This window comes from Fistularia commersonii, chromosome 12, assembly GCF_037954325.1.
Source record: "Fistularia commersonii isolate RoL2024-O1a breed Wild chromosome 12, RoL_Fcom_v1.0, whole genome shotgun sequence".
NCBI lineage: Eukaryota > Metazoa > Chordata > Actinopteri > Syngnathiformes > Fistulariidae > Fistularia > Fistularia commersonii.
The window spans coordinates 14,125,300-14,137,477 of record NC_141295.1 but is presented as its reverse complement, the minus strand read 5'-3'; the positions used below and the strand labels follow the sequence as shown (position 1 = coordinate 14,137,477).

The following is a 12,178-nucleotide window of genomic DNA, read 5'->3' as shown; positions in this document are numbered from 1 at the left end:
TTAGGGTTAACACCCCTACTAATAAGCCCCGTCCATGAGATGAGCTTCAGCATTCCCACACTGAGAGATTATCCTATCACCTCTGAATCTCACTGACCAGGGTCAGGCAACTGCACTCACCTGTAGTAGCGTCAAAAAACTCTTCACAGTAGTTTTGGTATAGGACAGGATTAGGCTCTTTGAAGAAACAGCCACCGCACACTGCCTGAAACAATACAATGTGGAGTCGGTCAGCAAGAAAATGGTCGTGAGACTTGTATGAAGAGAGGAAATGGGAAAGAAATTTGGCCCTAAGAGACGAGCTTCTCAGCCCAATAATGAATTGGACATGGCTGATGCTTCATGTGGTCGAGGAAATCTTTGGAAACTCACCACGCACCACACACACTGCACTTTGTGTTCCCAGTTAGGACGTTCCCAGAAGGTGGGGGGTCTTGACTTTAGTGTGGTGCCAGCCTGTGAGAGGTTCTGGGAACTACAGACATTCCAATCTCTCCCGTGTCCAGTGGTGTGTGTGTGTGTGTGTGTGTGTGTGACGAGGAGGGGCGGCGATCGCCACCTAGCACTCAGGAATGTTGCTTTATTGCACAAGTCACCAGAACAACAAAGTGTTTTATCCCTGTTCCAGCTTATGAATATCTTCACCTATGTTATTAATCGGTTGACTGGACCAGTGAGAAATTCTGAATAATTCACATAGTATCTGATCCAGCAGTACACTGGTCTTTCTCTGATAAGCCATAAATCCTGTGGAGGTGATATTTTGACTGCAGCTCAGTGATGGGCTCAGATTGTAAATAGTACATTTAGCATGGCTAAGCATTGCCATGTGTTCATTGCTGCTGAAGCATGTAAGCACTGTTGGTTAGGGGCTGGGGCCAGGATTTTTGGGCCTGGCTTGGTCTATTTTAGTTGTCAGGAGGCAGGTCTGTGAGTCAGCCAGGGACGGGGGGGCTGTGGCCAGGCCACTGTTGACGTGATTATACCCCTGCATTAAGTACCTCAGCAGACATCTGTCTCACTCGTGCTCTCACTCCCTAGCCAACCCCCCCTTCTCCTCCTCCATCCCTCATCTCTGCTTCCCCCGGCTCTTGCTCTGTAATGAACTCTCCTTATTCACCAGCTAATGACTGCCTTTGATCTCCCGCCTAAGACCTCTGCTCTAACTCTACCCTGCGAGTCTCCCGTTTCTCTCCCTTCTCTTTGCTCTGTTGCTCGCTGACTCCTATTTCCTCCCTCTCTTCTCGCGTCTTTCTCTCTTCAGCTGTCTCAAACATGCTAAAGCACTCTCTTTGACTTGTTTTTACTGGTTTCTTATGGGAGTAAGGTTTTTGATCCTGCTGACCTAGACAAAACAAAGTTTCAAGATCCTTGACTCAGGCTAACAGAAAAAAATCAATTGTAGAAGCGTTAAAACACTTTTTTTCCCTTGACTATTCTGTTAAGCCTCACCCACATCTTCAAGGAGGCTTAGGAGTCCGATAGATTATCCCTGCACAGGATGTGCCACACCAGGTCCAAGATCACTTGGCGGGAAATGGGACATAACTCAAATGGAAGCGTAAAGGTGAAGCTGTTATCAGTCTGACATTACGATTTTAAGCCTTCCCTGCTTTCCCTCCACAGTCCAACAAAGTCCCGGTAGTGCAGCCGTCGCATGCAGTCCACCCGCTCACTCCGCTGATCACATATAGTGACGAGCACTTCGCTCCAGGGTCCCATTCCGGCCATCATCCTCAGGATGCCAGCAACAAACAAGGTAAACACCAAGAAAACACAGCCCGACATGATATGACAACCCGGCATGGGCACCAGGTGTGGGTTTTGGCTGATATGCAATTGCTCTGATATAGTCACAAGAGAAGAAAGGCATCTGCGGTTTTGCATCACTAGTTTTGGTAATTCACTGAAAAAACTAGGGGTGTACACGTTTTTTTGCCATCTCAGTTTGACATTTGTATTCCAGATATATTCTAGTCAATACAGATGTAGTTGAACGATTGAGTTTCACTGTTTAGACATGTGTTTATGCAGAGTTTGACACAGACGATTCATTTTAAATTGCATGATGGAAAGTGTAAATTATCTCTTTGTTCATGGAACATCTTGTGCTGAGAGACATGACCATGAGCACATTTTTTGAAGCCATTCCTGCTCCAAAACTCAGTAGGCACAGCCTCCAGGTCAGAAATACTGAAAATGGTCTTCTTATAATTGTGTTCTGGAAAAAAAAAATCAATTTTCATATATTGTTGTTTTTTTTTTGTTTTTTTTAAATGAGGCATCAGTTAGTGCTTTTTTTGGATTTCAGAGTGATTTTTTTCAGGCAAAATTGACATAAGCTGCATAACAGATATATTTAGTCTTTCACACGTGTGGCGAGGATTTAAACAAAATCAAACATAAACACATCTTTGCATATTACTGGCTAGATCAATAGGAAAGTGAATGACTACTAATGACAACAAAACCAAAATCTGTTTCTGTGGTTCTTACACTGCTACACTTGGTGTCTTACTGTTTGTGTGTGTGTGTGTGTGTGTGTGTGAGTGTGTAAACACTGTCAAATATCAGTATCCCAAACTAAGATGTGTCACATCGAAGCCATTCTTTGTATTGGCTCCATGAACTCACTGGAAGCCGCATGTGGGACGGCACACTGAGCTCTGCTGCCCTACTCCTCTTCGCTCTTTTCCTAACAACGTCAAGCCACAACTGACAGCTGCAGAGGAGCTCTTCAGTAGTTTGGACGAGCTCCTCAGCCCTGCACAGCTGGAGACTTTGGCAGCTCCTCACGAATGCGAAGACGTGAGCCATCCACAGTTTTGTCCCCCACACCTTTTCTTTTCTTTTCTTTAGTACTGACTTCCTTTTCCTGCGGCTGCAAGTTGAAAAGCAAAAGAGGAATCAGACAGGATGAAGGCGATGATGAAGATGATGCTGGGAGGTTCTGAGGGACCAGCTATAAATAACAATGTAGAACTGAGAACACAGCGTATTGAGATGAAGGGAGCGAGACATATAAAGAAACTGCGCCCCACAAATGTCAGAGGAATCATGCATCAAATAAGTTTTTTCCAATGCAGAAAAAAATACTTGAATTTTATGGAATATAGCAATCATTCCACCATCCTCAAATGCAAAATTTGTAAAAAAAAAAATTGTGGAACAGTTTATGCCAAAAAGCTCATTATTTGACTGCTCATGTTGGTCTTGCTGATCTGTGTGGACTAAGTTTTTGACAAACACTGAAGAACAGAATGGACCCCGGAGGTCTTATTCTCGCTACATTTGATCTCTGCACTTGCAGCCCAACAGAAACCCGTGTCCAAGCGATCCAGTTGCAGAATTAGCTGCAAATGATTTCCCTAGGCATATTCATGCGTGTATACCAGTCAAACTAAGCTGAAGATGCTTAGACCAAAATCTCTCTTATTCTCTTTGTGCTGTCCCTCTCTCTCCCTCCTTCTCGCTTGCGTATCGACCAATTGCCGCTCTGCCCTCCTTAGTGGGCTCAGACTTTGATCTGCTCGTTAATTATGAAAAACAATCATGGATTTTCTCATTATGAGAGCTAATATGCGCAGGACTGCTTCGTGGGATAGAAGGTCGAGCAGAGGGCCTTTGAACGTTTTACACTTAAACCTTATTGTATTTTATTAATAGAAATGTAATGTGGGAACAGTAATTTGAATAAAGATCACTTCCAGGTTTTACATTGATAATTGTGCTGGTGTTGATTGTTTTCAGAGGAAGTGCTGGTGTGAAGTGTTGCTGGGTGTCAGTGTGAACGTGTGAATATGGTAGGGAGTAATTAGCCACCTTAGGGGTATGAGTGACAAGGTTAACACGCTGGGGCTCTGTCCTCCTCCCGTGCGGCCTCACCCCTCGCCTCCCACTCTTTTTGCCCTTGGGAGGGCCCCGAGGAGGGTGAGCTGGTGGATTAGTGGGCAGGGGGTTGTGCTATGCACGCTATGAATCTAGCGGTGCAACACTGGCTTTAGAAATATAAGCCCCTCGCTCACCCTGCCTTTCCGAGGTGGTAGGCCCCTTCAGACCATAAACTCAAGAAAAAAGAGGAAGAGAAAAAGATAGAGGCAGCGAGAAAAGGCTGGCTCCGACAGGGATTAGAGGATGGTGCTAATCTGGAGGCATTTGCCCTCTTTTTGTGTGCGTGTGTCTGTGTGTGTGTATGTGTGTATAAGCACACATGTATACACATTACACTTGTCCATGTCCGAGCACCTGACATTCCAATTTTTGGAATCAAGGAATGATTCACTTCAAATCTGAAAGGTGTGAGACACGAAACACAAATCTTTAAAGATTTTTGAACTGTTCTCTCTAAGTCTTCCTTCAAAAAGGGAACCCTTGACCTTGAAACCCTGCAGGAGCAAGCAAACTGGTGAAGGAAGAGCTTAGTCCTGAAGATCCAACAACGGTTAGTCCAAGTCAAGCCCATGTCTGCAGGGAGAGCGGCAGCCTCTGCCACAAAGAGGAAGCCTCAATTAACCAGCTTAAAGATGCTGAAACATACTGGATAGGGCTTAAGCTGAGCAGGGAAAATATGATCCTTTTCACCAATTGATAATATGAGGTCAAAAGGAATAGTTAGGCCCTGACATGTGCTTTGTCCATGACATTAGGGTTTTTAAAACATTGTGTAATCTTACCCTCCCAGCTTTTCTAATGTTTGCTTGTCGTAAAAATAATTTTATTGCAGTCAAGATTTGTGTTTATTGAGCATAATGGAAAGAACTTGACACATCATTGAAACATTTGAGTTGTTACGATTCCCACAAAGAAATTATCAGTCATTACCTTACTCTAACCTTGTGAAAAAAGAATCCCGGTGAAAAAATAATGCTTACCTTAACTGTACCGTACAAGTTTCTGTTATTGTAACTTTCATGCTGAGCAGCTGTCTGTGTTGTCACAAATGTCTTACTGCAGCTGCTCCATGCACAGTAAACCAGGAAATACAGGGAGTTTGACCCTCTGCTTGTCTTCTGGAAGTGGGCAATCAGAAGACAAACTAGCACATAAATGAGACAAGAGCTAGCATTTTTTTTTCAGTGGATGAACTAAAGAGCTGCTCTGAGAGCTATTTTAAGACGAGGATTACTTTGAATCCGAGAATAGAAATGTAAAGCTTGAAATGAGAATGATAGGTCCCTTTAACACAAGCAGCACAACAAGGACATTGCTTAAAGAGACAAGTATAATATTGTCTGTGTGCTGTGACCCAGGGGAGCTTCGCACTATTGCTGTTTGATGTTTTGTGCTACAGGCGTGTTTTGGTCAATGCATAAAAAAGTTTGAGGATTGATTGCCAACTCCTTATGCGCACACACACACACACACACACACATGTGCGCACAGACACATGCGTCTGCAGCCACACATCTGAAACCCAACATATGGTTGCCATTGTTGTTTGTCTAGGAATGCCGCGGCATCATCCCGGACCAGACATGCCCAACTTCTACTCCCTGTCTCCGGGCGGTGTGGGACAGATCACGCCACCTTTGGGATGGTGAGTCAAACGGACGAAAACAAATCCATGCCCAGTTGATTCATGTAAACAAGGTATAATCACTATCATGTCTTTTCACATTAGTTGTGCTCAGACACATTATGAGCCGAGGAGAGGAATGCTCGGGTTGCCTTCAGCGGCAGCCGACACAGGGCAGTCTGCCTGTGGCTGTTCCTGCTGCGCTGTGGCAGCTCCCCGCCACACAGCTCCATTGTGTGCCCAGCACATGTCAAACACATCACCATATATACGTGCCCTGGCATAACCATGTGGCCGCTTTGCTGCCATCAAAGTTTTCTGGAAGCACTTCTCCTCATGTTTCTGAAAGTGTTTAGTATCTGTTACCCACCATGCTTTTTTTATCTTGCTGTGCTTCCTTTATTTATTTTCAAGAAAGCAACATGCTGAATACAACTCCATGTTTTTGCCTCCTTTTTGTCAGTATCTTTCTGTGAGCCTGACGTTTGTAAAGTGGGCTTCAGGCATATCCTGAGTAATGCCAGATGTAAGGTGCAGGATCAGGCGACGGTGGAAACACAGATGGTCTCCTCCTGGGAAGCCTTTAACTTTAAATACCTACTGTATATTAGATCATGTTTTGATTTAGAGACCTTTCTCCAAATGCTATCTAAAAAAACCTCTCTGATTTTATATTTTAAGGAACGTCTGATCTTTCTTAATAATATTGGTGTCATGGTTTCTGATTTTAATACTCTTCATGCAGAGAAAAAAATCCCAAAAAGTAGTTTGAAATAAATAACCGTAGCTCATGGAAGTGAATGTTGAAACAGATAAAGAAGGGAGGCTATTACATCCTGGTTCCTCAGAGGTTCCCACCCTCTCGGCTCCCAACCCCCAAACTCAAGTTTAACAGGGACTTGCGACCCCACCATCCCCAGAGGTGGAATTCACGCATGGCCCTCACATGCATTAATTTACCTTAAGGAAAAAGGTCCAGATAAGAGTGTATTTCAAGTCCTCCCTTTTTTTTAAGGAAAGTTAATTTTTTGGAGTTCTACAAATCGGAAGGGCTTCCAATCCCCACCCTGGGAATCCCTGCACTAATGAGTCGATGACATAGTTTCTACCAATCAATGTTCCTGATGCATTTTAGCAACCGCAGTTAGCTAAATTGCTCAATGAAAATCAAGACTTTAAAATGAAATCAGACATCTACATTTGAATTACTTCAGGTACTGTATTCAGCACATTGTCTTGACAAGGGAGGAAGATCTGGATAAAAATAATGATGAACTGATTATCAACAATCAGTGATCTTTTTTCCAACATTGTCATTATCTTTTAAGATGTATTGCTCTCAATGTTAAGTATCAAGAAAGGATGTTTTTATAGTTCATAAGCCTGTCGGTCAAAAGTTTTTCCTCTTCCCTAATCAAATTAAAATTTTTTGCAGGTTCTCGCACCACATGGTGCCTGGACCTCCAGGTCCACATGCAACAGGGATCCCCCACCCAGCCATTGTCAACCCACAGGTGAAACCTGAGCCCCTGCATGAAACAGACATCATGCACATGTGAGTATGGTTAAAGCTCGAGCCACCGTCCCCTCCCCCACCCCGTCCCTCTCTATCTGAAATATTCTGAGACAACATACTTCCAGGTATTTTTGCACTCCATTACAAGAGTATACCATCACTGTACAAGTCGGAGCCTTGTTCTCAGTCCCTTGATGTGAGTAGATAATCAGCAAGGACCCGTGGTCTACTGATAACAGGCCTCCGCTTCATTTGGCCTCAGGGATCACAGCACACTTAGCCAGCAACAGATATGGGTCCAAGATTAGTGCTCAGATGAACCGAAATTCACATCCCCAGTTTGTGCAGTGGGAAGTGATGCAAGAGCCCTGGAGTGGTGATCACTGATATTTCCATTATCGGGCATGTATTAGTATCAAAAAGGCTATTAGAAAGTAAGTCAAGAGCTGAAGCAAAGTGCTTGTTGTGTATGTGTGTGAGTGTAAACGTTTGGTTTTAAGCAATTGCCAACGTGCTGTGGACGAGAAAGTTTGGTTGCCATTACTGGTGAAGTAATCTCTCGGCATGATGGCGGCGACTGTACAACTGCACATGATTAAAGAGGCGGGTCCCGTGGCGTGGCAGCCAGACCAACGCTCATTCTGTCAACATTATAGCGCCATAATTTGCATTTTTTGTTTATTTTTTTTCACATTTTTAAAAATATTTTAAAGCCAACAGGGTGTCTTTTCTTTATTATCTGTCCTCTTGTTACTGCAGGAAACCCCAGCACGAACAGAGAAAAGAGCAAGAACCCAAAAGACCGCACATCAAGAAGCCGCTAAACGCCTTCATGCTCTACATGAAAGAGATGCGTGCAAACGTGGTTGCAGAGTGCACACTGAAAGAGAGCGCCGCCATCAATCAGATCCTGGGACGAAGGGTAGGTCATATGGATGCCGTATCCTAATTCCCACTCCCTCCTCCGTCTTTGTTTATTGAGCTAGATCACAGTCCAACCCGTGGCTGCATAGATCGCCTTTCTTGGCGCACTTAGTTTAAAAAGTACGAGGGTCACCGTCTATATTAACATACAGTCGTTGTAAGAAGTAGTTGTGATTATTGTCATACTGATTGGCCCGGCCAATTACCGCCCCCTTTGCTGCACAGATAGAGGCTGCATATCTAACTGACATTTAATCCAATTGGCTTTAATAAAATATGCCTGGATAATGGCACAGTTGGAAATGACAAAATTTGTTCCTTTTGAGGATTGGGAAAAGAGTGGAACCACAGAGGCATGTTAAAAGCCTTAACGAATAGGCCTGGCGGTCGAGGCAACCAGCCACAGCAAAGCCTAGTTTGTGGCCTGTGTTGGGTAATTGCTCACTGACATAGTTTGAATAAAAAACTCTTGCTAAATTGGAACCAGTGTTTTGATATGAAATCGAAGTTTTTTTTTTCCTTCTTTTTTTCTCCTCCTCGCTGTCTCTGTTGTATGTTAATCTCTTCATCGTGTGTCCCCTTTGTTCTTTCTCTCTCCCTGTTTTTTTTTTCCTTCACCGAGCCTTTCGAAGTTGAAACAGATTTACTCTTTTTTTTTCGGGGGGGAGTTTTTTTTTCACTCATTTTACCAAAACACCAGCACACTTTTATTTGCAGGGAACATGCAAGTGCATGCCAGTAATTGACTGTATGCTATTTTTCCCTAATCTCCTTTGTACCGAAACAGTGGCATGCTTTATCTCGGGAAGAGCAAGCTAAATATTATGAGTTAGCCCGCAAGGAACGGCAGCTCCACATGCAGCTCTACCCAGGCTGGTCTGCTCGAGACAATTATGTAAGTATCAACAGAACAGATTTGCAGAGGTGCGCGTGCGTATGATGCTTTATGTTGTTTGTTTATGTCAGTCTTGCATGACTTGTTCTCTAAATGGCACACAATAGAAACACACGTTAATTCAAACTAGTGCATTGCATACTAATAGGGTCCATTTTTGGACTCCTTTTGTTTCAGCCTTATGTGTAATTCATAACACTGTTCATATCGCTGTCACATTACCATCCACACAGAAATGGATTGTAGTATCATTGTTGTTATTATTGCCACACTGAGTTAAAATTGCCTGGTAATCGTTATGCTAGTCTTTGATGTCTCAAAGCATGGAGCTGTGAATGAAAAAGCAAATACTCTGGGCTGAGGAGGCTGGATCGTATAGAGGATCCTTTGCTCCCGATGCTGCCCACTCTGTTTATGAATGCAGGAAGTTTAGCTGGATTTACAATGCAGTCTCCTTTTTGGCATACATCCCTATGCATGTGTTTATTTGTGTGTGTTTTTTTTTTTAAATGTCACATCTGTCCCTGAGAATGTGGTGTGCATGATTTTGCGAGAGAGCACCAGCCTTTATTAAAAGTGTGGCTCCGGCACTCACATTCACTCCACCACCAAAGTGCTTTGTGGTGTTTATCTGCCTCCCCTCGGACACCAACAGCATCCCTCCACATTCAGCCTCCGCTGTGCCGCTGCCAAAATGCCTCGCTGAGAGGGGGGTTGCAGTTTCACAGCGCCTCTCCCTCGGAAGCAGCTCAGTCAAAGATGCACTGCATCAGTGCATGCTGTTTAGTGTTGAACCCCTTCGATTTTTCATCTTTGATAGTTTGTTTTTATTTGACAGTAGAGAAAACATCCTGGAATGGATTGAAAGGGACAACTGTGAATTTAATGCTAAACATTTTTAGACAACATTGTTGACGACGTTTTAACAAAAGTTAATTTTTGTATCTGTGAGTGACCCGCCCCAAAAATCTCAAGCTCTATACATCCAGCACATGCCCCGAACCACTAAAAATAGTTAATGCACTGGTGTGACGAGTGTGTAGCATTCATAGTTGTACTATGTTCCCCATCTCATCCTTTCTCTCACCCACTCTCTTTTAGTCTCTCTTCTTCACTGTCTGCCGCAGCAGTAGAAGGCAGATTAGCTCATGAATAAGTGGATTAGCAGACTTTGCAGCAGGAAACCAAAGTGCTGCTCATATTTGACTAGAACGACTCTTGCTATCTATACCTATAGTCTCCCCCCTGGGGATTTAGCATAAGCTATAAATCTTCACACACTCCTTGCACCTTGCTGAGAACATAGCCAAACCAGCTTAATTACAGGGAGTTTTTTTTAATTGCAGCTATTATTTAATGTTTGTGTTTAGGGATTTGAAAGGCAGTTCGGATGAGGAAATCTGACATTACCGGTGGCAACAGTAGGGCAGAGTACCTCTGCGCAGTTAAACTGGTCAAATACCCCACATGACGCTGCCATTGTCACTCAGGGCAAGAATTGCGCACCCACGTTTGATCAAAGAGTATCACATCTAGATCAGTCCGTCCCTCTCAGCGTGGCAGTTTGCGGTGGACTCCGGAGTCGGGGGACTGCTGGTTGGATGCCCAGCAGGGGATGAGTGAACATGGCAGTCAGCAGCAGGATATCAGAGTGGTCTAGTGAGCGTGAGTGCTGGAGCCACACTTTATGTGTTCCTCTGTATATTTCTTAGGGAAAGAAGAAGAAGCGGAAGAGAGAAAAGATGCAAGAATCGGCCACAGGTAAGCTCTTTTTAATTCTTTCTTGTGGACTCCTTTATTTTTTCACGCCTTTCTTTGTCTGCAACTTCAGATAGCAACATCGTCCCATTAACGTGCTTCAGCTCTTTGGCCGGCACTTCTTCTGATGCAGTTTATCTAAATCTCTAAACGACATCTAAACGCCTTACCCTCTAAAACCGCCAACAACATGTAAGGTGGCACCCATCGAATCCGCAAACAGCTACTGTTTTTCTGCACACAGTAGACAACCTGTTCATTTGTATCCCCTTTCTTTTTGTCCCTTCATCTGTATGTCCCTTGCCTCTCTGTCATCCCTGTTTTTATACACTACACCTTCTTTGGGATTAGTCTGTCCATTCTATTCAACTACTTACCGATGCTGGGCTTTGCACTGTTTGTTTGCCTGCTGCACTCCAGTATGTCTCTATGCTGACCTGTCTAGCTGCGCTTTTGAGCCTCCTCTCAGCACTGCAACAATAATCCATTGAGAATTACACTTAAAGTAAAATGTCAGTATTTATTGATTCATTCATTTATTTTTATATTTGGTCTGCGCATTGCGTTGACCAAATGGACGGCTGATATCTTTGCTGTCCACGTAGCTCAAATTTTCTTTAAAAAAGATGCAATTTTCTGCAGGTACAGGCCAGAGAATGAAAACGGCGTACATCTGAGAAAATGGTAAGACAAACCCTCTATCCCCTCCAATATGTCAATATGTCTGGTCAGTGACAATATATGTCAAGTCTATTTAAACTGCTAAACACTGACTCGAGAGTATGTACTCACAGACTAATCCTAAAAAGGTCCACCCTAACCTCGCCATGCCCATTGTGTCCGTGGTGCTAAAACCTGAAGAGGGCTTGTGGATCGTGTGTGTTTGTCCAGTGGGCTCAGCACAATAAGCATTGGATTTTTTTTTTGTGCATGTGTTCACACACAAAACATGCATGTGTGTATGTTGAACTCTTGAGTTGTTCGAATTGTTCGGTTTGTGTGTGTGCGTGTGTGCGTGTGTGCGTGTGTGTGCGTGTGTGTCAGCAGTTATTTTTCATCAGTTGTGTGTAAGAAAACTGCCTAAATAAAACGGTCCGGAAAGAAGACCGCGTGATAAATCATAAAACCCGTCCGCCCTGCTTTCTAAAAATAGATAAAGAAACAAATCTGAAAGCAGAATTACATGCCTGGAACGTTTTTGCTGCTGCGAGTGGAGGCGAGACGTCATCTCGGCTCCATATGGACTACATGTGTCATGTCTCTCCCATCTTTTGTGTAGCAGAGCCAGATTCAGAAGGGTTTTTCCATTTTCTTTTTGGCTGGAACTTAATGAGATGCTATACCTTAATAAGATTTCATGGTATCTGGGGTTTCAGGGTATCAGTAATGCCTCCGTAACAAAGGAGTCTTTTTTTTTTTTTTTTTACACGTGAAAAATACGTTGAGATTTATTGATTCACATGACATGTCGAACCTTTGCTGAACTGTCACCTGCGCTTTTTTTTTGTTGAAAGGAGGATTAACATTCTCACTATGGGGCAAAGGCAACTCTATTTTCCCTCTCTCAGTC

General features: G+C 43.6%; 1 protein-coding gene across 6 annotated transcripts in view; it reads left to right on the top strand.

The window, feature by feature from the left end:
- Nucleotides 1-12,178, top strand: part of lef1 (lymphoid enhancer-binding factor 1) — a 40,660-nt gene that overhangs the window by 21,000 nt on the left and 7,482 nt on the right. The window contains exons 4-10 of one of the 6 annotated variants that reach the window (XM_086157275.1): nt 1,627-1,759; nt 5,446-5,536; nt 6,951-7,070; nt 7,791-7,953; nt 8,743-8,850; nt 10,572-10,611; nt 11,251-11,292. In XM_086157275.1, coding sequence (XP_086013401.1) covers nt 1,627-1,759; nt 5,446-5,536; nt 6,951-7,070; nt 7,791-7,953; nt 8,743-8,850; nt 10,572-10,611; nt 11,251-11,285 — 690 coding nt within the window. In that variant the 3' untranslated portion in view covers nt 11,286-11,292. Of the gene's footprint in view, nt 1-1,626; nt 1,760-5,445; nt 5,537-6,950; nt 7,071-7,790; nt 7,954-8,742; nt 8,851-10,562; nt 10,612-11,250; nt 11,293-12,178 lie in introns of all 6 variants that reach the window. The other 5 variants (XM_086157274.1, XM_086157273.1, XM_086157270.1 and 2 more) reach the window with 5 other exon arrangements.